Source organism: Balaenoptera musculus, chromosome 19 (assembly GCF_009873245.2).
Source record: "Balaenoptera musculus isolate JJ_BM4_2016_0621 chromosome 19, mBalMus1.pri.v3, whole genome shotgun sequence".
Lineage (NCBI taxonomy): Eukaryota > Metazoa > Chordata > Mammalia > Artiodactyla > Balaenopteridae > Balaenoptera > Balaenoptera musculus.
In genome coordinates this window covers 13098923-13126021 of record NC_045803.1, presented here as the reverse complement: position 1 = coordinate 13126021, position 27099 = coordinate 13098923, and the positions used below count along the sequence as shown (strand labels likewise).

The 27099-nt window shown below is 59.1% G+C and overlaps 1 protein-coding gene across 4 annotated transcripts; it reads left to right on the top strand.

Moving 5' to 3' along the window:
* The first annotated feature begins 396 nt into the window (after positions 1-396).
* On the top strand, positions 397-27099 carry LTBP4 (latent transforming growth factor beta binding protein 4). 4 transcript variants are annotated; one of them, XM_036833942.1, is made up of 33 exons: positions 397-575; positions 2414-2472; positions 2630-2768; positions 3264-3373; positions 8192-8383; positions 8541-8788; positions 8865-8967; positions 9332-9406; positions 9496-9618; positions 10150-10314; positions 11149-11298; positions 11419-11550; positions 12189-12320; positions 12405-12530; positions 13293-13418; positions 13960-14202; positions 14680-14805; positions 14894-15013; positions 15873-16001; positions 16223-16348; positions 16640-16762; positions 16981-17112; positions 18162-18293; positions 18373-18498; positions 19869-20015; positions 21315-21578; positions 21869-21940; positions 22197-22325; positions 22533-22679; positions 23638-23790; positions 24687-25067; positions 25465-25617; positions 26692-27099. In XM_036833942.1, exons 1-33 carry the CDS (start codon positions 427-429, stop codon positions 26844-26846), a joined length of 4887 nt encoding a protein of 1628 aa, XP_036689837.1. In that variant the 5' UTR covers positions 397-426; the 3' UTR covers positions 26847-27099. The 4 variants fall into 4 exon arrangements, with proteins under 4 accessions (XP_036689837.1, XP_036689838.1, XP_036689839.1 ...); XM_036833943.1 differs by lacking the exon at positions 18373-18498; XM_036833944.1 differs by lacking the exons at positions 397-575; positions 2414-2472; positions 2630-2768; positions 3264-3373 and adding an exon at positions 4552-4828.

The window sequence follows — 27099 nt, the reverse complement described above, 5'->3', positions numbered from 1 at the left end:
ATTCTGATGGACTTCTCCCAGGACTGTGGGCGGAGGGATGAGGTCTTCCAGTGGGAATCTAGCTTAGGGGAATCTGCCCACCGCCTGCGCATCGACTGGGAGGAGTCCCAGCAACTCCACACTTGAGGCCTCTCCTTTATAACAGGGTTCACTGAGCCAGTACCCCCGACAGCACTGAAAATTCCTGGTCCCCGAGCCCCATGCCCGGCACCTGTCTATTTAACCCCTCCCCTCTCGCCTCCTGATTGGTCGCGCGGGCAGCGCCCCCTGGCGGAACCGGGCTCTGATTGGAGGGAAGTTCGCAGCCTGAGACTGCGACTGTGGAGAAAATGAGTCGGCCTCGGGCGGGGGCGGGAGGCGGGGCCGCGCCAAGACTGACCCGCTGGACAGACTGGCCGCCTGGAGCGCGACTCCACGCCGGACACGATGCGGCTGCCTGGCCCCAGCGGCCGCCGCCCCCTCCTGCTGGTGCTGCTGCTGGCTCTCCTTGCAGCCGCCGCCGCCGCCGCCTCCGCCGCCGGCCCCAGCCCCATCCAGGCCGTCGAGGTTGCGGTGATCCCGGGCCGCCCGGCCGGGTAAGCCCCGCTGCGGCCCCCTCGTCCTTGTGCCGCCTCTACCCAATAAGTCTGGAGGTCTAGGAAGACCAGGACTTTCGGATTTAGGGGAATATGAACCCACTGCTTCGTGATAAGGATGAAGAACCAGAGCTCTTGAATTTATTAGGGCCCTCTATTTTGTAGGGGTTAGAATCCGAGGTGTACTGAGATTTTGAGGGGAGGGATTCCCCTCTCGTGTGGTAGAGACGGATGTGGCTCCAGGGAATTCTAGAGTTTGTTTGGAGAAGGGTCCCAGTTTATATGGGGATGGGGCTTTGAGTTCTCCTAAGATGATAGATGGGTGGGGCCGAGCTGGGATGGGGTCCCCCAAACTAACTGGGTGCTTAAGGAGGAAGAGTATGGGAGGTTATCAGGGCACTTTAAGGGGGAGTTGACATGTCCTGGTTATCTGGGGAGCGGGGAGGCCTGAACTAATTAAGAGACGTTTTCCTAATGAGTGAGGAAAACGTGGAGTTTTGGGTTGATGGTGGAGGGGCTTGTGGAAATGTGTGCGGAGATGGGGGGCCCTCAGATTTCATGAGGGTTGGGGGGGTGCTTTAGTTTCCTAGAATAAGCGGATTCCAAGCTTGAATGAGGTACCAGTGATTTCGCGGCAAGAAATCCAGAATTTCCTATAGATTTAGGGGGTTATAGCCACTCTTCCTGTCTACGGGTGACGAGATCGAAGGAAACAGTCTGCCCAGTACCCCCCCACCCCCACCCCCGCCCTGCGGCCCAGCGCTCCGTTACAAAGGCCCCGGGCTCAGCTCCCGCCTCGGTCTCTGCGAATGCGTTTAGTAACCCGAGCCGCGCCGGGGGCGGGGCTGGGAAGGGGTTAACCCGGAGAAAAGGCGGGAGGGATGACTGCAGGATCGGGGGTCCGGAAGGCTCCCACCCGGGCGGCCTCCTCCCCTACTGGGCCCCACCCATCTAAAAAGAGTCCATACGCCCGACGTCCCGTTCGCAGCATCCCCCCGCTGCCCCTCTCTCCCGGCCGGCCCGCGCGGCCTCGTCCCTCGTCCCCCTTAGCCTGGGGATAATGGATCTGTCTGGGGGGCCCCTTGGTTGCGACGCACTTGCGCCCAAGCTGAGGGCTCCGCCAGCCAGAATCTGAGACCCTCCCGGCGCGGAGATTCCTCCAAGAACGACTCCTTCCTCCTGGTCAGGCGGGAAACTGAGACCCATAGACCAGGAGACTCTGGCTCCAGGACACACAACGTGGAAGGGCAGGAAGGGGCTAGAACTCAGGCCTCGGGATTCCCAGTACTGGGCTGTGGCTCCTGTATCCCCCTCCACCTCTGCACCCTGCTGGACCCATAGTCAAAGGCGGACCTCCCTCCCCAGCCGTTGAGGCCTGTGGAGTGGCGCCATCTGCCGGCCAACCGCGGGATGACGGCTGAGTCCAGGACAGGGAAGTGCGGGGAGGGCGGGGTTCTAGATTCCCAGATCGGGCTTGGAAGTGCGCTTAGAAATCCTCTTTAAGTCTTTTGTTTTTTTTTAAATCATTTTTTTAAAAAAATCATTTTTAAAAGACTTTTAAATGTCTTTTCCAATAATACCTTACCTCAAACACTTCAGAAGAAAAATAAACGTGAGGTTGCTGTGACCTTCATCCCTGGAGAGCCTAAACCCGTTTGCCTCCTATTGTACAGATGGGGAAACTGAGGCATCGAGCACAGTGCCTCAGATTGGTCACACATCAGTCTCGAGCACCTTCAAACCTTATCTTGGCTTTCCCTCCCCTATCCCTCATTGCCTTCCTTTGGGGAGTTCTACAGTGCTAGGGCCCTGAGTGACTTCCATCCCTCTATTTATAGTGTTGCTGCTTGTCGCTGCTGCCCAGGCCGATCGCCCAGGAGGAGCCGCTGCTTCAGAGGTGGGTTCTTGTAGGCGAGGTATAGGTAGGAGGGGAAAGGTGGTAGGAGCAGAGGAGCTGGGGGCTCCCTTCCTCACCCCTCATCCCAGCTGGAGAGCTGGATGAGAGAGGAACTCAGTCGCCTCCTTTTCCACTTAGTCCCTGGCTGTCTCTGAAGCCTCCTGCAGGGTCCAGAGCTGTCGGCCTGAAAAGTGCGCAGGCCCTCAGTGGTGCCTGACTCCAGTGCCCCCAGGGCTGTCAAGCCCCAGCCCCAGCGTGAGGAGGAAACAGGTGTCCCTTAACTGGCAGCCACTGACGTGAGTGTGCAACCCTCCCCTACTAGATGCTCCCAACTCTGCCACCATTTCTGGCACATCTTTCTCTCTGCTCCCTGGGTCTCCTCTCCCTTGCTCTCTGTTTCTATCAACTTGTGTCTCTGTTTCTGTTTCTCCTTTTCTCGCCAATCGCTGTCTCTGGGTCTTTCAGTTTCTATCTCTCTATCTCTGTCTCCATGTTCCTCTCTCTCTATTTGTTCTTTCTGTCTGTCTCTTTCTCTCATAGTTACCTGTCTCTTTGCCTCTGTGTCTCTCTTCCCTCTCTCCCTTCCTCATCTCTGTTTCTCCCACTGACTTTGTTTCTTCCAAGCCTCCAACGAATGTTCAAGGCCTGGTCCCCATAAAGAGATGGGTGGGGGTCGCAGAGCCTCCACTGGGAGACCTCCTGGTGTGGGAAGTCTCTTCCAGTCGCGGGGAGGGGAGGGGGGGGTCAGCCGAACCGCGGTGACAGCTCCTTCTCTGCCCCCTCCCACCCAGGCTGCAGGAAGCCCGAGCTCTGCTGAGGCGACGGCGGCTCCGCGGGCCGGGGGCCCGGGCATTGCTGAGAAGGAGGCCCCCACAGCGCGCCCCTGCCGGCCAGTCCCGGGGTAAGAACATCCGCCCTTCCTCCGCCGGGGGGCGGGGGGTTCCGGGCCAGATAAAGCCGTCTGGTTCCCACGGTCCAGCTGCCGCCTAGCCGCCCCCCATTGTAGCTCAGCACCCCTCCCCAGGACGCAGCCCCCTCTAGGGACCCCGGCGTCCGGCAGCGAGAGGTGAGTCCGGGACAGGAGCAGACGCTGGCCAGAGGCGCTGACCCGCGGGGGTGGGGCCGGGAAGCCAAGCGTCCGGGCTCCCCACTGCCGGCCGAAGAGGGGGGCGCTGTCCCGGCAGAGAAAGCGGCCGAACTAGCCCAGACAACAAAAGCGATTGTGCCGGTTGGCGCCTGCCTGGTTACCGAATGCCCAAAACTGCGGGGCGGCTAGGGGCCAAAGGCCTCCCACTACTTTCCCGACCGTCCTCCTGCCTTCCTCCCGCTCCGGCTCTCGGCCCCGGGGCTAGCACACCCCCTAGTCTCAACCACCCTCAAAAGTCCCCCTCCTGCTGTGGCCTTCAGCCCAGATGTGTCCCCTCCTCCCTAAAGTCTTCCAGATGTGGGCCTCCGGCCAGATGTGAAGACCCCCGCCCACAGTCTCAATCCACCGTTTCCCCTAATCCATTCTGACTTCTACCAGGTGTGAGGGTCCTGGTTAGATGTGACTGCGTCCTCAAATGTGCCCCTCCAGCGTTCTGCCCACCATCCAAACCCCCAATTCCTTCATGTGCCCAGGTGCACCGACCCTTCTCCTCTCCCCCAGATGTGCCACCTGGCTGCCCAGATGTGCCATGGCAGCCGCCTACCCAGATGAAGCTCCTTTTTCTGTGACTAAGGCAGAGACAGCCTTTAGCCTCCTCCCCAAATGCGGCCCCCACTACTCTTTCCTCTTTATGGATTCAGCCCTGTCTGGGGGGGAAACGGGCCCGCCCCCACCTGTTCCCTTCCCCGCCGCTCCCCTGCGGGCCCCATTCACTTGTTGGTGCGAGTCGGGGGCAGAGGGGGCGCCCCCCTCCCCCCTGCGAGTCTAGCGCCCAGCCTGCGCGCCTCTGGCTGCGCGCCCGGCCCCACGCGCCCCCGCGCGGCCGCCGGGGAGGGAGTGGTGGGGAGGGGGGGGGGCCTGAGCGGGGGCGCGGCCGCCCTCCCCCGCGGGCGGGCGGGCGCGGCCGGGCCCCTCGGGCGGGCTGGGGCGGCGGCGCGGCGGAGCGCGGCGCTGCAGCCATGGCGGGCGGCGCGCGGCTGCTCTGGGTGTCGCTATTGGTGCTGCTGGCGCTGCTCCGGCCGCAGCCCGGGCTGGGTCGGCCCCGAGAGCGCCTCCGCGTGCGCTTCACCCCGGCCGTGTGCGGCCTGAGCTGCGTCCATGGGCCCACCGGCCCCCGCTGCACCCCGACCTGCGCGCCCCGCAACGCCACCAGCGTGGACAGCGGCGCGCCCGGCGGGGCGGCCCCGGGGGGCCCCGGCTTCCGCGCCTGTGAGTGCGGGGTGGTGGTCCCGAGGGAGGGCTTCCCCGGGTGGAGGAGGATCCCCGGGGATGGGGGAGACAGTCCCCAGGGCGCGGGAGCCCAGATTCCTTGCGCAGTAGTGCTGGGGAATCCCTGGCTTATTTAAGGAAGAGAGCCTCAAATTCCTGGCTTTTGGGGTTGGGTCCTGAGGGTCTTCATTTCGCAGGCAATGAGGGTTCTCAGGGACCTGTGATGTCGCATATGAGGGGATTGGGGGCTGACTTCTGTGCCTTTGAGTCAACGTGGGGAATACCAGAATTGAGGGGCTTGGGGTCTTGGGGGAAAGGGGTCCGAATTCTGTGACTGTGAGTAAGCGGTCCCCAGAGTCCAAGGGAGAAATCCAGGGCCATGGGGGGTTTTCCACTTTCTGCTTCTTTGGGTGGGAGGGATTAGGAAAGTCTAGGATGGGAGTGCCTGTGAGGAGGGGGATTGGGGTGTGGGGTGTGGAAAGTTGATCCTGAGAGCTGAGAGGGAAAGAGTTCGTAGAAGGAGGGTCTCTGCAGGACCCTGAGTTGCAAGGGTCGCACGTGGAAGAGCAATCCAGGCTGGAGGCCTAGGGGAAAAGGCGCCCCCTGGGGGCAGAGGGGACAGGAGGCGTGTGCACACCAGGCTCCCCTAGATATGGAGAGCCCTTGGTGGGGGGGTGGGCCACCTGTTGGCCCCAGGGTATGGTGGTGGGTGGGCTCTCAGGGTCTGGGCCTACCTGCCCCCAGCCCCGGAGGCCCTCTGGAGTGGGGAGTGGGGGCCCCTGGCGCCGGAGAACTCGCCCAGCCTGGCCCCCAGCCAACCCAGCCCTGGCCGGCGTGAGCTCATCTCCCGCCTGAGCCCCCGCCCGCTGCCACTCCCTCTCTCCTCCCCTTCCTCCCTCCTTCCCTCACTCCCTCCCGGCCCAGCCTCAACGGGCCTGTGCCAGGAGCCTTGCCCAGGCGGGTGCCAAGCCCCTGGAGGCACAAGGAGGGGTCTGTGAAGGGGGCTGACCTCAGGAGGACCTCGATGTCCTCAGCCCCTCATCCCTCCAAGGGTGTGGGACATGGAGTTGCCTGTGCCCATCTAGCGGCCCGCCCTTGGTGTGGAGGCCCTCAGGGTGCTGGTCGGGGGGCCTACATTCTGGATGATAGAAGACAGACAAGTGTTTTTGGAGGTTAGGAAATGCCCCCAGACTTAGCTGGATTACCACCCGCAACCCCCAACAGAGACCCTTCCTATTTTGGAATCTTGATTCCTAGTTAAGCCTCTCCTAGGCCTGCCACTTAATTAAGGGCTCCTATTAGAGCACCCTGGAGTCCTGGCCTGACTCCTCTAACTAGGGGAGCCCAGAGTCTCTGCCCTCACGCCCTAAGCCCCTCTGCACCGCTATCAACAGACTCCGGAGACCAGCCCCTCCAGTGAAATTCCCTCACATTCTTCTGATGTAATCTCCCCAGACTGTGCCCCTCACCAGAGAACTCTAGTTTTGTCCCTCAGCTATTCCTCCCCACATCCAGGGAAACCCCGGATTACAGATTCTATACAGTGATAACTCTGCTCCCTAGCCGAATTCTCTTCCCACAAAAGGCTCCTATTTTCTTCTGTTTCCAAGTGATCCCCGATTCCTGTCTATCCAAGTCCTTCCCTTCCAGCTGACTCCCTCCCCGGGAACTGCTGATCCATCTGTCTTCAGAGAAACCCAGAGTTGGTCTTGATCAGTGATCCTCCCAAGAGGACTACAGATACTGTGTTCCCCCCAAGCAGCCATTAATCAAAACGACTTGGGTACCTAATCCCTTAGCTGAGAGGGGAGGGGGGATTCCACAGTATCTTACAGTCCTCCCAGACAACTGAGGCTCTCTTGGGCTGGGGACTCCCAAGAATCCCACTTCTCCATCTAAACCTTGTTCTCAGCACCCTCCAATTGGCCATTCCCTAGAAGACACTAGAGTCCTGTTTTTAGGTAACTCTCCCCAAAAGGACTTAAGGGATTCCTTCTGTTGAAGGGTGCCTCCGTTTCCTCTGGGATAGGCTCCCTTTCTGTTCCAGAAACCTCCAGTGGTCTTTGAACCCCAGAGTGCTGCCTTCTAACTGATCTCCCCCCAGGAGTGCAGTCTCTTTACCCTTATAAATTGAGGGGGCTCCCTCTATGCTTTCCTCTCTCCAGTGTGTGGCTCAGAATCCCAGACACGCCTTCCTGGACGGCCCCGGCCTCCTGCCCCCTTCCTGCCCTCCGCACAGCTGTCTCCAGCTGTTCTCGGCAGCCCCTGGGGAGAAAGGGAGGGGGTGCCCTCGCAGGATACGTCCGGCCTCCTTTGGCTCAGCGGGCCCGGGGCTCCCCAAGGGTCCGGAATGAGGAGCCGCCGCCCTGCCCCCGCCGCACCCCTCTTTGTTTACCCCGCCGCACAGCTGGTAGTGCCCCGCCCAGAGATGGCCTGAGGCCCAGCGAGGGCGCGCCTAGGGGAGAGCAGGCGCGTTCCCGCTGGCCCCGCCCCGGGGCTACTGGAGGCGGGAAGTCAGACCTAGAACTGGAGAGCCGGAGCCAAGGGGAGGTGGGAGGAGACAAAGCGCGGGGGGCGGGGGGTGGCTAGGAAGTCCAGATAGCCGGGAGGTGGGGTGAGAGGAGCGTGAGCGACTGAGCCAGGGCAAATAACTTGAGGAAAGGAAGGTGGGTGGGGCTAAAGGCAGCAGGTTAGACGCCTTGATAGGCGGGGTTTACAATCCCTCGGGTAGAAGAAGGTGATGTGGGCAGGGTGCGTAGAAGGGGAGGGGGGGAAACCGCACAGCCTGTGGGCGGAGCTTGAACGTAGTGGACCCTGCCGGACGGGGTGTGAGCGTGCCTAGAATGGTAAGGAGACGGAGTTGCGAGCAAGGGGTAGTGCCAGGGAGTGGCAAAATGTGGGTTTCGTCAATGGAAGTGACCAGCGCTGGGTCTGAGGGGCTGAACAGTAAGAGATGGGCGGCGCTAAATGCGAAGGCAAGAGCTAGAGTGGGCGGGGCTGAGCCTACGGGCGGGTACAACGCTGTCTGGGCGGGGCTGGTACGCCGTGCACTCGGCCAGAAAGTGGGACTCGAGAGGGAGGGCGGGGTGAAATGAAAGTGAAGAAGGAGCTGGAGGGCGTGGTGAGTGGACCCAGTGGGCGGAGCTATACCATCAAGGGCTGTACGACTGGACCCAGCCAATGCAAGTGGCCAGGGTTAGGGGGGAGATGACTCAAGACAGCTCATGGCGGAACAACTTTGAACTGAGTGATACCTTTGAGGGTGTAGTTACAACGTTAGGGACTGAGCTCGTTTGAGTGCGCTCGTCCCAGGGGGGCTACAAGGAGGGTTGCCGACCCTGAGTGTCCTCGCTCTCCCCCTAGTCCTGTGTCCCTTGATCTGTCACAACGGAGGTGTGTGCGTGAAGCCTGACCGCTGCCTCTGTCCCCCGGACTTCGCTGGCAAGTTCTGCCAGTTGCACTCATCGGGCGCCCGACCCCCGGCCCCGGCCATGCCAGGCTTCACCCGCTCTGTGTACACCATGCCACTGGCCAACCACCGTGACGATGAGCATGGTGAGGAAAGTGCGGCCGGAGTCCCCTCCGCCCCCTCTGTCCACCACCTCGCCGTTCCTCTGACTCCCATCTTTCCTACCTTTTCTTAAGTACCCTTCTCCAGCGCGCCCTTTCCCCCATTCCTACTCCCACTTTGCCCCGCCGTGCCTCTCTCCAGGCGTGGCGTCTATGGTGAGCGTCCACGTAGAGCACCCGCAGGAGGCGTCGGTGGTGGTGCACCAGGTGGAGCGTGTGTCCGGCCCTTGGGAGGAGGCGGACGCCGAGGCAGTGGCGCGGGCGGCGGCGGCGGCTCGCGCGGAGGCGGCAGCGCCCTACACGGTGCTGGCACAGAGCGCGCCGCGCGAGGACGGCTACTCGGACGCCTCGGGCTTCGGTTACTGCTTTCGGGAGCTGCGCGGAGGCGAAGTGAGAGGAGGCCGGTGGGGAGGGGCCCGGAGCGTGCCACCGCGCGGGGGCGCGCTCACCCTACACTTCCCCACAGTGTGCGTCCCCGCTGCCCGGGCTCCGGACGCAGGAGGTCTGCTGCAGAGGGGCCGGCTTGGCCTGGGGCGTTCACGACTGTCAGTCGTGCTCGGAGCTCCTGGGTAAGCCCCAGGATGTCCCCGAGGTGCTCGGAGCTGGGGAGGAGTGAGAACCCCGCTGCTTCTCGTACTCTGCCCATAGATATACCCTTACACAAATTCTAGCCATGCCTACCCGTTGTGGGGATCATTTCCAGTCTAGACCTATCCATACCGTCTGGGACCACCCACCCCACTTTCTGACTTTGGCTACCCTGTTCTCACTCGGCCTTTGTGCCATAGGCCTACTCATGCACATCGCCAACCTAAGGCTGACCTTGCACTCAAACCACACTCAACACCTTTTAGTTCTTCCCACCCCATTTTCGTCCCCGCCCACTCCATCTCGCTCCGCGCGCCCCGGACCAACCCTCTCCTCTCTCTACAGGAAACTCCGACCAAGTGGGCGTCCCAGATGGACCGTGTCCAGCTGGCTTTGAAAGGGTTAATGGGTCCTGCGAAGGTGAGCTGGGGCAGGCGTGGGAGGAGCTTGGGACGGGGCTGGCAGGGAGCTTGCCCCTGACGCCACTGGAACCACCCCCTCCCTCGCAGATGTGGATGAGTGTGAGACTGGGGGGCGTTGCCAGCACGGGGAGTGTGCGAACACGCATGGCGGATACACCTGCGTGTGCCCCGACGGCTTTCTGCTTGACTCGTCCCGCAGCAGCTGCATCTGTGAGTCACTGGGGCCTGAAGCTGGTCCCATGTCCACCCTACCCTCATGCCAGAACATCCCTGGGTCTAATTCCCTTAGACCACACTCCCTCCAGATGCTCCCAGACCCCAGGTCCCCCCAGTCATTCTTAGATCCCCCTCAGAACGTCTCAGACTCTCATTCACCCTCAGACTCCCTGAACCTTCTTCTGCTCCTCTAAGAACCCCTCAAACCTTTTGGATTAGGATCCCCAGACTTTCATCAGCTCCTCTCAAGCCCCCAAATTTCCTCCTCTCTCTCGACCACCAGACCTTCTTCAGATCCTGAGATCCTTCCCAGATTCTCTCACTCACCCCTCAGACTCTCCTCAAGCCCCAAACCATTTTCAGACCTCCCAGACCCCTCAACTCTTCCTCAGACTCTCTCAGAGCTTTCCCAAATGCCCCTCACACCCACCAAACCCTCCCTGGGACCATTCCCCTACCTCCCAGATCCCCTAGTCCCACTACACTCCCAACCCCGCCCTGAATAATTTCCTCCCCCACCCCCAGCCCAACACGTGATCTCAGAGGCCAAGGGACCCTGCTTCCGCGTGCTCCGCGACGGCGGCTGCTCGCTGCCCATTCTACGCAACATCACCAAACAGATCTGCTGCTGCAGCCGCGTAGGCAAAGCCTGGGGCCGGGGTTGCCAGCTCTGCCCACCCTTTGGCTCAGGTGAGCGCCTCCTGCCCGCCTTTCTCTAGACTTGACACAAACAGCCCCCATTCTAGGCTCCGCCCCCAGCCCCTCCAACCAGTTTCGGCCCTAGCCTTGGCCACGCACCCAGCATCTGAGACAGCCTATCTTCAGAATGGACTCCACCCTGGCTTGCACATGACCTTGAAGTTAGGCTGTGTCTGCCGAGCGTCACCCCCAGCCTCGACCTCCCCTAGCCCTTGAGATAAGCTGCCTGCCCAACCTTGTCCCCAGGCTCTGGCCACCTCCCCAGCTTCTGAGACACTGCCTTCAACCTAGGTTCCGCCTTGGGCCCCGCCCCAGACACGCCCCTCCCGGAGACACCTCCCAGGCAATCTTGCTTCTTCATGAAACCAGACCCCACAATGGACCTGACTGTTTCCTGGCCTTCAACCCCGTCCCTGTAGACACCAAACCAGACCCTGCCCTCAACTCCGGTCCCTGCCATCCTCCCAAAGAGGGAAAAACATCCTTGGTCCCACCTTTAGCCTCTGAGATGTCCCATTCTTTGGCCACTGGGGCCTGAAGCTGGTCCCATGTCCACCCTACCCTCATGCCAGAACATCCCTGGGTCTAATTCCCTTAGACTACACTCCCCCCAGATGCTCCCAGACCCCAGGTCCCCCCAGTCACTCTTAGACCCCATTTCAGCATCCAACCCAAACCCCTAACACACTCCCAGGCTAAGCCCTACTCACGGTCAAGGCCAGACCCTAGCCCCCCCTTTTCTCTCTACTTCACCCCCTTTCCCTCTCATTCCCCCCTACTCTCTTGCCCTCTCTCTGCCCATCTTCTTCCCTTTCCTGTGTCCAGAGGGTTTTCGGGAGATCTGCCCAGCTGGCCCTGGCTACCATTACTCGGCCTCCGACCTCCGCTACAACACCAGACCCCTGGGCCAGGAACCACCCCGAGTGTCCCTCAGCCAGCCCCGTGCCCCATCCTCCACCTCTCGGCCACGCACAGGTGAGCTGGTTTCTGGAGGAGGGTGAGCTGGTTTCTGGAGGAGGGAGTGTTGTCTCCAAGGGGAGATGAGTAGGGACACCCAAACCCAGGTCTCCACTGTTGATAGCCCTTCTTTACCAGGCTTTCTGCCCACTCATCGCCCAGAACCCCGGCCTGAGACACGGCTAGAACCCCGGCCAGAGCCCCGTCCGGGCCCTGAGCTTCCCCTGCCCAGCATCCCTGCCTGGACTGGTCCGGAGATCCCTGAATCAGGTGCGGTAGAGGGAATCAGCGGCATTGATGTGGGTATTACAGGCAGGAGTTCCGGGTGGGGGGGTGGGGGGCTCCAAAGTGAAGATTCTACAATAGAACAAATAAGGATGTTACAGCCAGAGGAGTTAAGGAATGGGTGGGAAAAGATAAAGGTTTGAAGGGTGGGGTGGTGGTTACATCAGGAGCTGGAGTCAGGCAAGCCTGGGTGCAAGTTCTGTGTCAATTGGGAAGGTCAATTTAACCTCCCTGAGGCTCAGTTTCTTCATCTATAAAATGCGGATCATTGTGAGGATTCGGCAAGCTGCCTCTGAAGTATCTGGCACATAGTAAGTGCTCAGTTAACGTGAGACAAATAATTATTTTTCACGGAGGACACTAAGAACATATCTCAGGCAGAAGACTGGGGAGCAAAATATTAAAAAATGAAGACTTTGGAGTGGCATTATGGGAGGATTCAGGCAGAGGATCTGATGGGAATGTCCCATGATAAAGGAGAGGGACATCAGAGGGGGAAGACTGGGCTTGAGGGGGGACATCCAGGAGGATGTTTTAAGCAGAGGATCTGAGGGAATTGTACTGGGATGAAAGGGACAGAAGATTCATAGATGGGGGAACCCTGGCTCACTGGACCCCCGCAGGTCCCTCTGCAGGCGAGTGTCAACGCAATCCCCAGGTCTGTGGCCCGGGACGCTGCATTCCCCGGCCCAGTGGCTACACCTGCGCGTGCGACTCCGGTTTCCGGCTCAGCCCGCAGGGCATGCGCTGCATTGGTGAGCCAGGCCGAGGGGGAGGAGGGAGGCGGGGCGGGCGGCTCTACCCTGTCACCTCCTGACCAGACCCCTCCGTACCCTCAGACGTGGACGAATGTCGCCGCATTCCCACGCCTTGTGCTCCCGGGCGCTGCGAAAACACGCCAGGCAGCTTCCGTTGCGTGTGCGGGCTGGGCTTCCGAGCTGGCCCGCGGGGTGCGGAGTGTCTGGGTGAGAAATCCAGGCCCCACCCCAGTTGGGGTCTCGCTCCAGCTCTCCCTCTGGAGCAGTTCCCGCCCTCGCACCCTTCCCCACGTCCCTTCAGGCCAACTACTGCCTTGGCCTGGCCCCTGACCCCGTCTCCAGACCAGCTCCCGCTCTCACTTCGGCCCCACCACTGCCTCTTTCCGGCGCAGCCGGCCCTTCCCGTCGGGGCCGGTCCCTGCCGTATTATACTGTCCGGCCTCTCTCCTTGACTGGGTCCCGGCCCCGCCCCTCCCTTGGCCCCGCCCCTTCAATATTCCAGACTAGCTCCTGCCCTCTCCAAGGCCCCTCCCCTGTCCCACAACTGCGGCAACCTATCTCCTCACCATGACTCCTGATTTCCACCCTGCCACACCAGTGCCCCGTCCCCAAACCACCCCTTCCTTCGCTCCTGCCTTCCCTTTGTTCGGTCCCCAAAGCCGTTCTTCCCGCCCTTGCCCTCCCCAGGCCCTGCCCTCCCCAAATTGCCCCCCTCACGGTTCCCCTCTCTGCCTCTGCCCAAGCTGGGTCCCCAACTCTTGTTCTGTCCTCCCCGCTGAAGCTCCGCCTCAGCCTTAAACCGAGCCCCTCCGAGCCCCTCTACGCCCCTGGCTCCTGCCTCGGCCTGGCCCTGGCCGAAGCTTGACTCCGCCCCTGCCGTCCCCGCCTCCCCGCCTCCCCAGGCCTTCTGGGGGAGGCGAGGAGGCGGAGTGTCTGCCCCAGTCCCAGCCACGCGGTTTGTGCCCGCAGACGTGGACGAGTGCCACCGCGTGCCGCCACCCTGTGACCGCGGGCGCTGCGAGAACACGCCAGGCAGCTTCCTGTGCGTGTGCCCCGCTGGGTACCAGGCTGCGCCCCACGGAGCCAGCTGCCAGGGTGAGGGATTGGGCATGTAGGGGGAAGGGTAGAGCGGCAGTGGTGAGGGATGGAGATACCCAGCCAATGAGGCAGAGGGAGGCTGATTGATGGGAGAAAGAGGCCAGGCTCTGAGAACCAGACATGCAGCCTGTTGGGGATGGAGAGGCCAAGTGTTGGAAAACAGAAAGGCTGAGTCATGGAGGATGGAGAAGCAGAGGGATGGGGGATGGAGACGTCATTAATGGGGGAAGGGGTAGAGTTATGGAGGACAGAGTTTAAGGAGACCCACTGATATGGACTAGAAAGACAGAGTTCTAGGAAGCAGACAAGCAGCTTAATATGGACTGAGGAAGTAGAGGGCTGGAGGATGGAGTTAGAATGATGACGGATAAGGTGGCAGAGTGATGGAAGGTGGAGAGCAGAACCATGAGGACAGGGTGGCAGGATGATGGAGGGTGGAAGGTCAGAGCGACGGAGGTCAGGGAGGTAGAATAGAGCATGGGGGGGGGGGCGGAAGAGGCATAAAGGAGGTATGACCTGGGTCCCTTGCTCTGAGCAGATGTGGATGAATGCATCCAGAGCCCCGGCCTGTGTGGCCGAGGGGTCTGTGAGAACCTGCCTGGTTCTTTCCACTGTGTGTGCCCGGCTGGCTTCCGGGGCTCAGCGTGTGAAGAGGATGTGGATGAGTGTGCCCAGGAGCCACCACCCTGTGGGCCAGGCCGTTGTGACAACACAGCAGGCTCCTTTCACTGTGCCTGCCCTGCTGGCTTCCGCTCCCGTGGGCCGGGGGCCCCCTGCCAAGGTGAGGGTGCTGAGTCCAAAGCCACTTCACCCCCATCTGCTGTAGGGACTGGAGACAGGTTTGGGAGACAGAGAGGCAGAAAAATGAGGCTCAGTGAAGGAGGACAGGGACAGAGGCCTGGAGGTATTGAGGGGGTGGCAAGGGTCTGGCTCCAGCGTCTTCTCCCCTTTCTCCAAATATGAGGGTGCTCTCCATTCCTCCTCATTTTTTGGATGATACTCTTGTGCTTCTTGGAACCCTGAGGAAGGGACAACTCTGAGTCAGGGAAGGCAACATGCAGGAGGTGGTGCCTTAGCCGCATCCTGGGAGCTGGAGAGACCATTAATGGGGAAACAACAAAAGGGTCTGTCCTTCTGGGAGGAGGAAGCAGCCTGAACAAAGTCCAGGACGCTTCCTCCAGAGTAGAATGTTGGGGTGGGTGATGATGGCAATGGGTCCAGGCCCCTTCCTCAGCCCCACTGGTCTCCTCTGCCCCAGATGTGGATGAGTGTGCCCGTAGCCCCCCGCCCTGCACCTATGGCCGGTGTGAGAACACAGAAGGCAGCTTCCAGTGCGTCTGCCCCACGGGCTTCCAACCCAGTGCTGCCGGCTCTGAGTGCGAGGGTGAGGCCGGGGAGGGAGGGAGGAGTGTGGATGGGTGAGGGGGGCGTTGGGCCACTCCTCCAAAGCCACCCTCTCCTCTGCTCCCCAGATGTGGATGAGTGTGAGAACCACCTGGCATGTCCCGGGCAGGAGTGTGTGAACTCACCTGGCTCCTTCCAGTGCAGGGCCTGTCCTGCTGGTCACCACCTGCACCATGGCCGATGTACTGGTGAGATCAGGCCCTGGGTGTGACCTTGGACCTGCCTCATGCCTCCTGACCCAGATCATGACCCCTGACCTGGCCTACAACCTTCTAACCTGGATCTCAGTCCCCTTACCTGGACCACAACCCCCAGAGCCTGACTGCAATTCTTGACCTAGACTATGAACCCCTGATCAGACTGCAGTTCCTGATTTGGACCACGACCCTTGGCCCTGAGTGTGACTTCTGACTCTGTGACCAATGAACCCTCACCTTGACTGTGACATTTGACCTTAACCATGAACCCTGCTGATAACCCCTGACCTCAGCCCTGATAGCAGTTGTGACCCCCCTGATGCTGCCTGTCCTCTGACCCTATATGTGACCTGTGACCCCTAAACTTGACTGTGACATTTGACCGAAACATAACTACTGACCACAACCCTGACTACAACCCGTGACTCTGTGTGATGCTTGATCCTGCCTCTTTCACTGCCCCTGCCCCTTCTCAGAGCACCTTCCCTGGGGCTTGATTGTGTCCATGATCCTGGACCCTGACCCCTGACTAGAGACTCTGGCCCCTGACGAGAATGCCATCTAATTATCCTGGTTTATAACACCTGACCCCTTACCCTAATTAATGTCTGACCCCTGTCTCAGTCCAGAGTCCCTTCACCTGACCCCAGGATCCTGGCACAGGGAGTTCCCAGAAACCCAGACTCAAGGACCCCCAACCCCAGTCTCCCCTACCCACTTCTGCCATGAAGCCTTCACCTCATATCCAACCCGAGACACTTCCCATCACCTTCTTCAGACCCCTCTCCCCCAAGGGGATCCATCAGTGTGTTCCTAGACAGAACCCCTTCTGAAATCCCCATTCCCACAGATGTGGACGAATGCCGTTCGGGCGCCTCCTGCGGCCCCCACGGCCACTGCACTAACACTGAAGGCTCCTTCCGCTGCACCTGCGCGCCAGGCTACCGGGCACCACCTGGTCGGCCCGGGCCCTGCGCAGGTGGGCTGGGCGGGGAAAAGGCTGGACAGCCTGGGAGTGGGACTTGGCTTCCTGGGTAAAGCCTGGTGGGGAGGTGGGAGCTGGACTAAGGGACTGCAGGTGGAATTTAGAAACCGGCCATCGGGGTGTGGCTTGGGGGACAGGGTTGCTCCTTTGTAGGCGGGGCTTGGGTCTCGGGGGCGGGTCTGGTAACCCCGCAGCCCTATCTCTGGGTACCCTAGACGTGAACGAGTGCCTGGAGGGCGACTTTTGCTTCCCCAACGGCGAGTGCCTCAACACCGACGGCTCCTTTGCCTGTACTTGTGCTCCCGGTTACCGGCCCGGACCTCGCGGAGCCTCTTGCCTCGGTCCGTACCCAGGCTGGGCCTGGATCGGGAAAGGGTGGGGAAAGGGAGGGGCGAAGTTGGGAGACGAAAGGGGAAAGGGCGGAGTCTGGATAAATTGGGCAGTGAATGGAAAGGATGGAGCCAAACCCGTCGGAGAGGTGGGGCTTGCAGGGAAGGGAGGAGCCTAAGGCAGGTGGGGAAGGCGTTAAGGTCTTGGAGCTGGAGGGGCGGGGAAAGGGCGGTGGAGGGGCGTGGCTTGGAATGTTAAGCAAAGAAGGAGATCCGCCTGCGGTTTCCGACACTGTCCCGCAGACGTGGACGAATGCAGCGAGGAGGACCTCTGCCAGAGCGGCATCTGTACCAACACCGACGGCTCTTTCGAGTGCGTCTGTCCTCCAGGACACCGCGCTGGCCCAGACCTCGCCTCCTGCCTCGGTGAGAGGCCTCGCCTCTGCCTGGTCCCTCTCCCGTCTGCCTCCTGGTCTCCCCCATTTGTCTCCCCCCTCTGCCTCTCCTCTGCTGCTTTCTCCCTTCCCCTTTCCTGCGACTCCCGCCTCCCTCTTCTGACTCTCCTCTCCCCTCCTTGACTCCCCCACCTTTTTTCCTTTCCCTCCCTGCCTCCCCCATCTGACTGCCCTGCCTCCCCCCCTCAGACGTGGACGAATGTCGGGAGCGGGGCCCGGCCTTGTGCGGGTCCCAGCGTTGTGAGAATTCCCCCGGCTCCTACCGCTGTGTCCGCGACTGCGACCCTGGCTACCACGCAGGCCCTGAGGGCACCTGTGACGGTGAGACCACTGCCCCACCCCACGAAGTGTCGCAGAAGCCGGCTCCAGGCCTCACGGACTTGGGGGGAGGGGAGGGAAAGGGCTCCCAACCAATGTACTTAACTCTCTCCTAATCGTGGTGGAAACAAGCCACCAGCGTGTCTTTATATTTTTTTGTAGAGAGGAGGCAGGAGGATAGGGGAAGACACTCCTGTCAGGAAACAGGCCAAGCCTCGCTTCCAGAAGCAGCCCAGAGTTGGGGGCGGGGTGGGGGGGATGGTGTGTGGGTCAGCATTTTGTGGAACAGATGAAATGACTGCGGACTGCCTTGGGCTCTTGGGTTGCCAGACCCCCGATTCGTGGAAACCTAGTTTCATGGGACCGCATTCATTAATTCCACAAGAAGTCATTAAGCACCTACTGTGTGCAACACTGGCAGTAGAACAGGCAATGAGTCAAACAGAATCCCTGTCCTCACGGAGCTGACGTTCTAGGGGAAGAGACAGACAATAAATATGTAAATACGAACTTGATTCATTCAGCAAACAATTTGGGGGCACCTACTGTGTATCAGGCACCGTTCTACACCCTGGGGATACAATGAGGAACAAGGCAGGCACAAATCCTTGCCGACGTGGAGTTTGCATTCTAGGGAGGTGACAGTTGGCATACCAATAACTACATGGATATAAGAAATTTAAGAAGGAAAGTAAAGCAGGATAAATGGACAGAGATGACAGGGCAGTAGGGGTAGGGGCGCTAGGAGGGCTTGACCTAGACCCTTGAGTGAAGCAAGGGAGGGAGCCGCGCAGATGGCTGAGGGAAGAGTGTTCCTGACAGGGAACAGCAAGTGCAAAGGCCCTGAGGCGGGACCATGTTTAGGCTATTTGAGAAATGGTAACGAGGCCTTAAGAGGTATCAATGCTTGTTGATTTTTCGAAGCTCAGACTCCTAGAATACCAGAGTCAGAGACTTCTCAGTCATGGGAACGGGAAGCAGCACCAGGAACCTGTGAATCCAGGCCTGTGACTCCCCTCTCCTTCCCCCATCCCCTCCCCACTCTTTTGCAGACGTGGATGAGTGCCAGGAATATGGCCCAGGGATTTGTGGAGCCCAGCGCTGTGAGAATACCCCTGGCTCCTACCGCTGCACACCGGCCTGTGACCCTGGCTACCAGCCCACGCCAGGGGGCGGATGCCAGGGTGGGTGTCCCTGGGGCAATGGGTGAGATGTGGAGGGGATAGAAGGTCCAGCAATGGCCTGACTGTCTGGTGGTTGCAGATGTGGACGAATGCCGGAACCGGTCCTTCTGCGGGGCCCATGCCATGTGCCAGAACCTGCCTGGTTCCTTCCAGTGCCTCTGTGACCAGGGCTACGAGGGGGCGCGGGACGGGCGTCACTGCGTGGGTACGGGGCTCCAGGGGGTGGGCGGGGCCAGAGGGTGGGGAAGAGGTTGTCAGGCCCTGCTTCTCTCCATAGATCTGAATGCATGTAAACTTTAGGGGTATGGAATTTAGACCTTGGAATATAAGATCATCTTCATGTCACTCAGGAACCCCTATTTATCCAGATTTTATCTGGGGCATGCTTTAAAAATGCATGCATAAAGTAGTAAAAGTGCCCTAATTTTTTTTTTTTGGCCGCACTGCTCGGCACGCGGGATCTTAGTTCCCCGACCAGGGATCAAACCCGCACCCCCTGCGGTGGAAGCGCAGAGTCTTAACCGCTGCTGGACTGCCAGGGAAGTTCCAAAACTGCACTAATCTTAATTGTACATAAGCATCCTTTACTTTTTTCCCAACATTTTACTAGGAATTTTTTTTTTTTTTTGCCGTGCCCCGCGGCTTGTGGGATCTTAGTTCCTGACCAGGGATTGAACCCGGGCCACGGCAGTGAAAGCGCCATGGAAATCCCACGGACCGCCAGGGAAATCCCAAGGAAAATTTCTAAACATACAGAAAGTTAAAAGGCCTGTAGAATGAACATCAGCATACCCATGATCTATATTCTATTATTATCATTTGGTTATGCTTGTTTCCTCACATATCTTTCCATTAATCCACAAAATATTTTGGATAGAATTTTAAAATTAAATTGCAGGCTTCAATATACTTCCCCCCAAATTCTTCTGTGCATAATGCATGTCATTAACCAGAGTTCAATTTGTGTTTACGGATATTTTTATTTGAGGTTTAATTTACATACGGTGCAATGCATGAGTCTTAATTATACATTCACTTAGTTTTGACAAATGCAAACACAACAGGCTTCATTTGTTTAAAGGGCATTAAACTGAAGTCCTGGGAAATATTTGAACTTCAGGCATACGTGGATCCAGGAATTGTAACAAGGCTAGCTGTCTCCCAGCTCTGCTATCCTCTAATGCATTTATTTTCAGGCAGATTCTCTTTTCACAATGACAAAAGTGGCCCTAGCACCTCTGGTTGACATCCTTAGCTTGACATCCCTGGCTACAGAGGGAGGCTCTTCCTCCGTATTTCTAGAAAGAGTCCCAGGACTGGCTTTGATCGGCCCAGCTTGGTCACTGCCTGTCTCTGAATCAGAGAAATGCAGCAATCTGCTTGGCCTGCTCAAAACATAGGTTGGAGGAGCAGAGCACTCCCAAGGGAAATTCAGGGTTTGTCACCAGAAGATAAGCAGATGATGGGATCTGGGCCATTAAAATACTCATACTCAAAGCCCAGACTTTTAGACTTATGGAATTCCAGAAGTTTACAACCATTGACTCCCTCTTCCCTGTTGTCTCCTGTTCACAGATGTGAATGAATGTGAAACGCTACAGGGTGTGTGTGGAGCTGCCCTGTGTGAGAATGTGGAAGGCTCCTTCCTCTGTGTCTGCCCCAACAGCCCTGAGGAGTTTGACCCCATGACTGGGCGCTGTGTTCCCCCTCGGACGTCTGCTGGTGAGACTGAGATCAATGTCTACTTAACTGACGGCTGCCGGCCCCGCAAAAATATAATGGGATCTAACCATTCCTGATGTGGACAGCTGCCATCAGTTAGATGCTGTTGTTTTAAACAACAGAAACCTTCAGAACACATGAGTTAACCTGGGTGTGGGACTCAGTGTCAGGAGAAGTAGATCCTGGTTCTGACTTTACCAGATTCCTTCATTCAGCAGATGTTCACTGAGTTTAGGCCCTTTTCTGGGCCCTGAGGACACAGCAGTGACCAGGAGAGACCACCCTGTCTTCAAGGGGCTCACAATCCAGTGGGGGCAGATAGCAATATAACCTGACGGTAACAACCCAGAGGAATCAGGACTGGGATGGACGAGGCACAGGCCAGAGCAAACAAGCCTATGATGGGAAAGGCTAGGGCATGGTGGGAATCCAGAAGAGGTGCCTCCCCAGCCTTGAAGGAGAGTTAGGGAGGGCTTCCTGTAGGAGGGGATGTCTGAACTGAGAGTAGTAGGATGAGTAGAAATAAGCCAAGCCAAGTGGATGAGGGAGGGCATTCTGGGCAGAGGATACAGCAAGGGCAAAGGCCTGGCAAGGCAAGAGAGGACCTGACATGTTTGAGGGACTGAAATAAGTTCAGGGTGACATGCTCTACAGAGCAAGGGAAGGGGTGGGGAGAAGTGAGGCTACAGAAGGAGTCAGGCACCAGACCACCCTGACTTATTACCATGGTCAGGAGGTTGGACTTTTCTTGAGGGCACTCTGGCACCATGGAAAGGTTTTGAGCGGGAGAGGGGTATGATCAGATTTTGGAACTTCCTCTGGCTGCCATGTGAAGGTGGATTGGAGTGGGGCTGGGACCTGAGCAGAGAGGACAGGACTGGACCAAGGCAAGGGCCATGGGAGGGGAGGAGAGGGCAGGTGGGAGAGGGGCTCAGGAGGCCAAAGTGGACAGGCTGTGGGGCTGTCTGGGTCAGGGAGAGGTGTCCAGGCCTAGGTCTAGATTTGGGTATGAAGATTCTGAGACCAGATTGGGACACGTTGGATGTGAAGCCCCAGGGAGGCCTCCAAGAGGCCAGGGAAATCCCCTCTTCTCCTACCTGAATTGCAGCTTGGATGATGGGCCGGACGCTTGGGAGAGTGAGATGGGGAGGCAAGAGGTACAGAAATTAGAGGAGGTGAGAATGGGAGAGAGATGATGACAGATGCTGAGAGGTGTGGAGTCGGTTCTGCCACATGGGGGCCTCAGTTTCCCCATCCATAACACAGGGGCTGGAGGCTCAGCCCACACTCTCTCCTCAGGCACGTTCCCGGGCCCGCAGCCCCACGTACCTGCCAGCCCCAGTCTGCCAGCCAGGCTCCCACCACCCCCGTCCCGCCGGCCCAGCCCACCTAGGCAGGGCCCTGTGGGCAGCGGGCGCCGGGAGTGCTACTTTGACACGGCAGCTCCGGATGCATGTGACAACATCCTGGCTCGGAACGTGACGTGGCAGGAGTGCTGCTGCACTGTGGGTGAGGGCTGGGGCAGCGGCTGCCGCATCCAGCAGTGCCCAAGCACCGAGACAGGTGAGCATGGGCCGCTGGGTGGACACAGGGCCGAGGGTTTGGGTAGCAATAGGTGGACGTGGGACTGGGACAAAGGGCCACATTTGGACAAGGGAGCGAGGTGCTGGTATTGCATGGGCAAGAGTGAGCTGCCAGCCAGGTGGGCGCGAGTCTGAGAGGTGGATACAAACAGGCACAGGGGCTGAAGACTTGGGCAGTGAAGGGTGGGCACTGAGGCAAGTGGGCACAGGCAGGCCCAAGGCGGGGGCTGGGCCACGGGTGTCTGGGCTCAGCCTTGTCTCTGTGTGCAGCTGAGTACCAGTCATTGTGCCCCCACGGCCGGGGCTACCTGGCGCCCAGTGGAGACCCGAGCCTCCGGAGAGGTAAGGCCCGCCCACCCTCAGCCCCCAGGCCCAGCTCTGTCTCACACCATCTCTGTTTTATCTCTGTCTCTCCCCCTCCCACCCTTATCTTCTGTATCTCTCCCTCTGGGTCTCTCTTGCCATCTCTTTCTCTTCCCTGATCACACCCCGCAGCTACACCACCCCCCATCCAGCCCACCCCACAACCTGGCCTGCCTCCCCCCATCCCCCCGTCTCTCTTGGTGGGGGGGTGTGCCTCTGACCATCCTTCCCGCAGACGTGGACGAGTGCCAGCTCTTCCGAGACCAGGTGTGCAAGAGCGGCGTGTGCGTGAACACGGCCCCAGGCTACTCATGTTATTGCAGCAATGGCTACTACTATCATGCCCAGCGCCTGGAGTGCATCGGTAGGAACCACACCTCCACCGGCACTCACACCCCCGCCTGGGACTCTCCCCAAGCCTTGGCCACTCCAGCTCCTCTCTGGAATGTGACCAGCACCAGCAGGAAGTCCTTCCTGGAGTCTAGACTCCATCTATCCCACCGTCAATGCACCGGGGAAATGGGAAAGGGGAGAGGGCTGCTTCTTGATCACTTCCTCCGTGCCTCCCTAGATAACGACGAGTGCGCGGACGAGGAGCCGGCCTGTGAGGGCGGCAGCTGCGTCAATACCATAGGCTCTTATCACTGCACGTGCGAGCCCCCACTTGTGCTGGACGGCTCGGGGCGCCGCTGCGTCTCCAACGAGAGCCAGAGCCTCGGTAACCCCTCCCCCGCCCCGCCCCGCCGGTTAGCCCCGCCCCAGTCTCTCCCACGCAGTCCAGCCCCTCATTACCCCCACTCGGCCTCACGCCCCGCACCCGGGCCACGCCCCTTCACGCCCCATTTAGCTTCCGGTCTCGGTGTTTGACTCTCGGAACAAGAGGCCAGCGGGCCTGGTTAAAGGCGAAGGTTGTAGAGGAGCCTCCCTGCCACTTACTGGCCCTGCGTACACGTGCACGTTCCTTATCACCTCTTGGATCCCAACTTCCTTTCTGCACATTATGTGGATTGGCAATAGCCCCTACTTTATAGGGTGGCTCTGAGGAATTTTATTTTTAAGAACAGAATGGGACCTGGTCTTACTAAGTGCTAAAAGTGTGCTATTATTTCCCTGTGGGTCTCTGTCTCTTTGCACCTCTCTGGGGGTTTGTCTTTAGGCCTTTCTCTGAATTTCTGACACTCTCTGCCTCTGTCTTTGCTTTTAGGTCTGTTTCTCTCTGCGTCTTTGCTTTCCCGTGTTTCTTTGAGTCTCTGACTCTTTCGATGTGTTTGTGTTTATTTCTTTGGGTCCTCTCTCTCTTTTTGCCCACTGACCCAAAGTCTCTTCTCCTCCCAATTCCTTTTCCTACAACGTCCTCCCACATCCTGAGACTTTATTCAACAATGCTCAGAGAGGAAAAGCAACTGCCCTGGGGTCACAGAGCCCTGCAGCAGCCAGTCTTGGATAGAATCCTCCTCTCAGACCCTATCACCCTCCTATATGATAGCCTTGTGCCAGACCAAGCCCCGTACTCATCTGGAGCTACCTCAGAGGACTTCTGGGAGTCAGATCACAGCTGCTGAGGAGGATTTGGTGACAGGCAGAGGATGGCTGGGCTGCTCCAGTAGGGAGGAGATTGAGCATTTGGGAGGACTTGAGTGTCTTCCCGCCTTGATGCATGCTGTCTCTGCCCTCAGACGACAATCTGGGAGTGTGCTGGCAGGAAGTGGGGGCTGACCTCGTGTGCAGTCGCCCTCGGCTGGATCGCCAGGCCACCTACACAGAGTGCTGCTGCCTCTATGGCGAGGCCTGGGGCATGGACTGTGCCCTCTGCCCAGCGCAGGACTCAGGTACTGCCACCTGCCTGGGCCACACTCCGAGACTCTGCCCCTCAGGCTCCAAATCCAGGTCCTCAGACTCCTAGTCTTAGACCCCAAGGTCTCCTAAAACTTGGTCCCTCAGACCCCTATGTCCCAGTGCATCCCTAAATCTTAGACCCCAAGTCATAACCCAAAGACCTCCAAGCCTCAACCACAGAAACCCCAAGGCCTGACTCAGCAGGTCTCATAGCTCCAGTCCCAGAAGGTCCTAAGGTCTGATCTCTCAGACCTTCAACTCCTGGTCTCTAGAAGCCCAAGACAGCCCATGAGACCCCTCCCCCAAATCCTGGAACTTTAGACCTCCAATACCAGCTGCTCAGATCCTGCCATCCTGGCTCACAGACTCTGGTCATAGCTCGCAAACCTCCAAGTCCCAGTGGCTTGGATACCCACATCCAGGTGCCTCAGAAGACAACACACAGCTCCAGAGATCTCCATGCCTTGGCTCTAAAAAGCCCTGTCTCCCTATTCTCAGCCCTTGGGAAACCAGTGCCAGTCCTAGACCCTTGCTCCTCTGACTTCCAGGTCCCACGGTTCAGATCCCCTCCCATGCATCCTGACCCGTCAGGCCCCTGGTACTTCCCAGTCCTGGTCCCTAAAACACCTCCATCCCATTTTTGTAGGCCCCTAGCCCCAGATCTCATGGGCCCCCAAATTCCAGCACTTGGACCCTGATTTCTAGCTGCAGTCCTCAGTACTCCTGATCCCAGCCCTGCAATCCAGTCTCCTCCTTTGAAGGCCCTCTAATGCCTCAGCCCACGGCCCTCCCCACCCTCTCCTTCGGGCTTCTCTTCCCCGAGGGGGGCCATGAATGATGGGTGCCGAGGAAGCAAGGGCTGATTGTTAGGCTTGGCTCCTGTTCGCAGATGACTTTGAGGCCCTGTGCAATGTGCTGCGCCCCCCCGCCTATGGACCCCCGCGGCCAGGTGGCTTTGGACTCCCCTACGAGTATGGCCCAGACCTAGGTTCACCTTACCAGGGCCTTCCGTATGGGCCTGAGTTGTACCTGCCACCCGTCCTACCCTATGACCCCTACCCACCGCCACCTGGGCCCTTCGCGCGCCGGGAGGCCCCCTACGGGACGCCACCCTTCGACATGCCCGACTTTGAGGACGATGGTGGCCCCTATGGTGAATCTGAGGCTCCGGCTCCACCCGGCCCGGGGTCCCGCTGGCGCTATCGGTCCCGCGACACCCGTGGCTCCGTCCCAGAGCCTGAGGAGTCGCCTGAAGGTGGAAGCTATGCTGGTGAGTACTGCGGCCCGAGTGATGGCGACTAAGATGAGAAGCCAGGTGTGCAGAGAGACGGAGATGGGGAAGGGAGAAAAGGAGGGGGGAGGAGGAGAGACAGAGACAGAAACGAAGAGAAGCCGGGGGAGAGACAGGCTCAGAGAGATGGGAAAACGGAGATACTGTCGGAGAGAGCGACAGAGAGCAGGGATGAAGAGGAACAGAGATATCCCTATAGACCTACCTAGAAAGCGATGAGGACAGAAGGAAAGCTAGAGAGAGCAGAGCGACGTAAACATCCTGGCCTCACAGCGCCCCCCAGAGCCCTGGAGCGGGATGGGCAGTTTTAGAAGGGGACCCACCGAACCTGGGGCGCGGCCCCACCCGAACCCCGGAGTCCCCGCACTCTCCGCAGGCGCCCAGGCTGGGCCCTACGAAGGGCTGGAGGCGGAGGAGTGCGGGATCCTGGACGGCTGCGCCCACGGCCGATGTGTGCGTGTCCCCGAGGGCTTCACCTGCGACTGCTTCGACGGCTACCGCCTGGACATGACCCGCATGGCCTGCGTCGGTGAGGGGTGGGCCGGGGCCAGCATGGAGGTTGGGTACAAGAGAGGGTGGAAGCCTTTACTAGGGGTAGGTAATCAGGGACGTCAAGGAGACCGGCCAGCCCCGGTGGGGAGCAGAAAGTAATTTTTGCTCAGGGATGGGGCTTGCCTGAAGGACAGGTCAGGCTGGGAGGAAAGCGGAGCTTGACCACAGCACCGTGGCTGAGCTTGAAGCAGGATGGAAGGATAGGATCCTGCAGGCGTGATTTCTAAGAACTCCCAGGGCTTCCTTGGGCAATTTGCTTGACCTCTTTGAAGAGCTTTCAGTCTTCCCATCGAATAGGAATTATGTCTGCCTAGTTTAGGCAGTAGTAAAGCAGAGTGGTTACAATCAGGGACTCTGGGGGAGTTGGATAGACCTCAGGCTCAGCCCAGCAGCTTGCTGTGTGACCCCGGACAGGTCACTGTCCCTTGCTCAGTTTTTCTTACCTGAAAAATGAGTATAGTCGTAGAACCCATTTCATAGAGTCGTGAACATCAGTTTACAATGACAGTGAGGCCTATGTGTAAAGCTCAGAGAAGAGAACTGAGTTCCTCAAAGTCTCACAGCCAAGAAATAGCAGGGGGCTGGGCACTCAGGGTCTTTGTGAGCTGGTCTGCGAACCCCCTGGGCAGAGTGTGGGCTTTTTGTGTGACATGGGGTAAGGGGCTTCCCCATCCTAGGCCTCAGTTTGCACAGTACCTACCTCACAGGGTTATTGGGAGGATAAAGTTAATACATGTAATATGCTTAAAACAATGTCTGGCACAGAGTAAGCACTTATTGTTGTTGATATCATCATTAGTATCGTTTTTCTAACAAAAACATAGTGTCCTAGGGGCTACCACACTCATCTCACAGAACACAGAGCTGAGGCACAGAGAGGTTAAGTTACCTGCCCAGGCTCACACAGCCAACAGGTGGTAGTGGCTGGATTCCACTCCAGCGGGAGGCTCAGCATCCACACCCCTCTGCACCAGGAGCCTCAGGGGCCAGGGAGGTGGGCTCCTGGGTCCCCAGCTCTGAACAGCGCTCCTGGTATCGCCCCCCTCCCCAGACATCAACGAGTGTGACGAGGCCGAGGCGGCCGCCCAGCTCTGCGTCAACGCGCGCTGCGTCAACACGGATGGCTCGTTCCGCTGCATCTGCCGCCCAGGATTCGCACCCTCGCACGAGCCGCACCACTGCACGCCGGCCAGGCCCCGGGCCTGAGCCCCAGCAGCCCTGGAGCGCCCACTCCGCGCCTGCGCACGCGGGGTCCCTGCTGCACACGCCCTCCCTCCTGCTTGCGCGCATGCGCACAGGGATGCCGGACCCGGAGGAGAGGATGGTCGATGGGACAGACGGGGAGGAGGAGTACCCTTCCTACAGACGCCGCGGGCCCGGGCTTAGCCCATGGTCCCCTTCATATTCCCGCTCCTTTTTATAAAAATGTTCAATTAAAAAACACCTATTTTGTATCTTC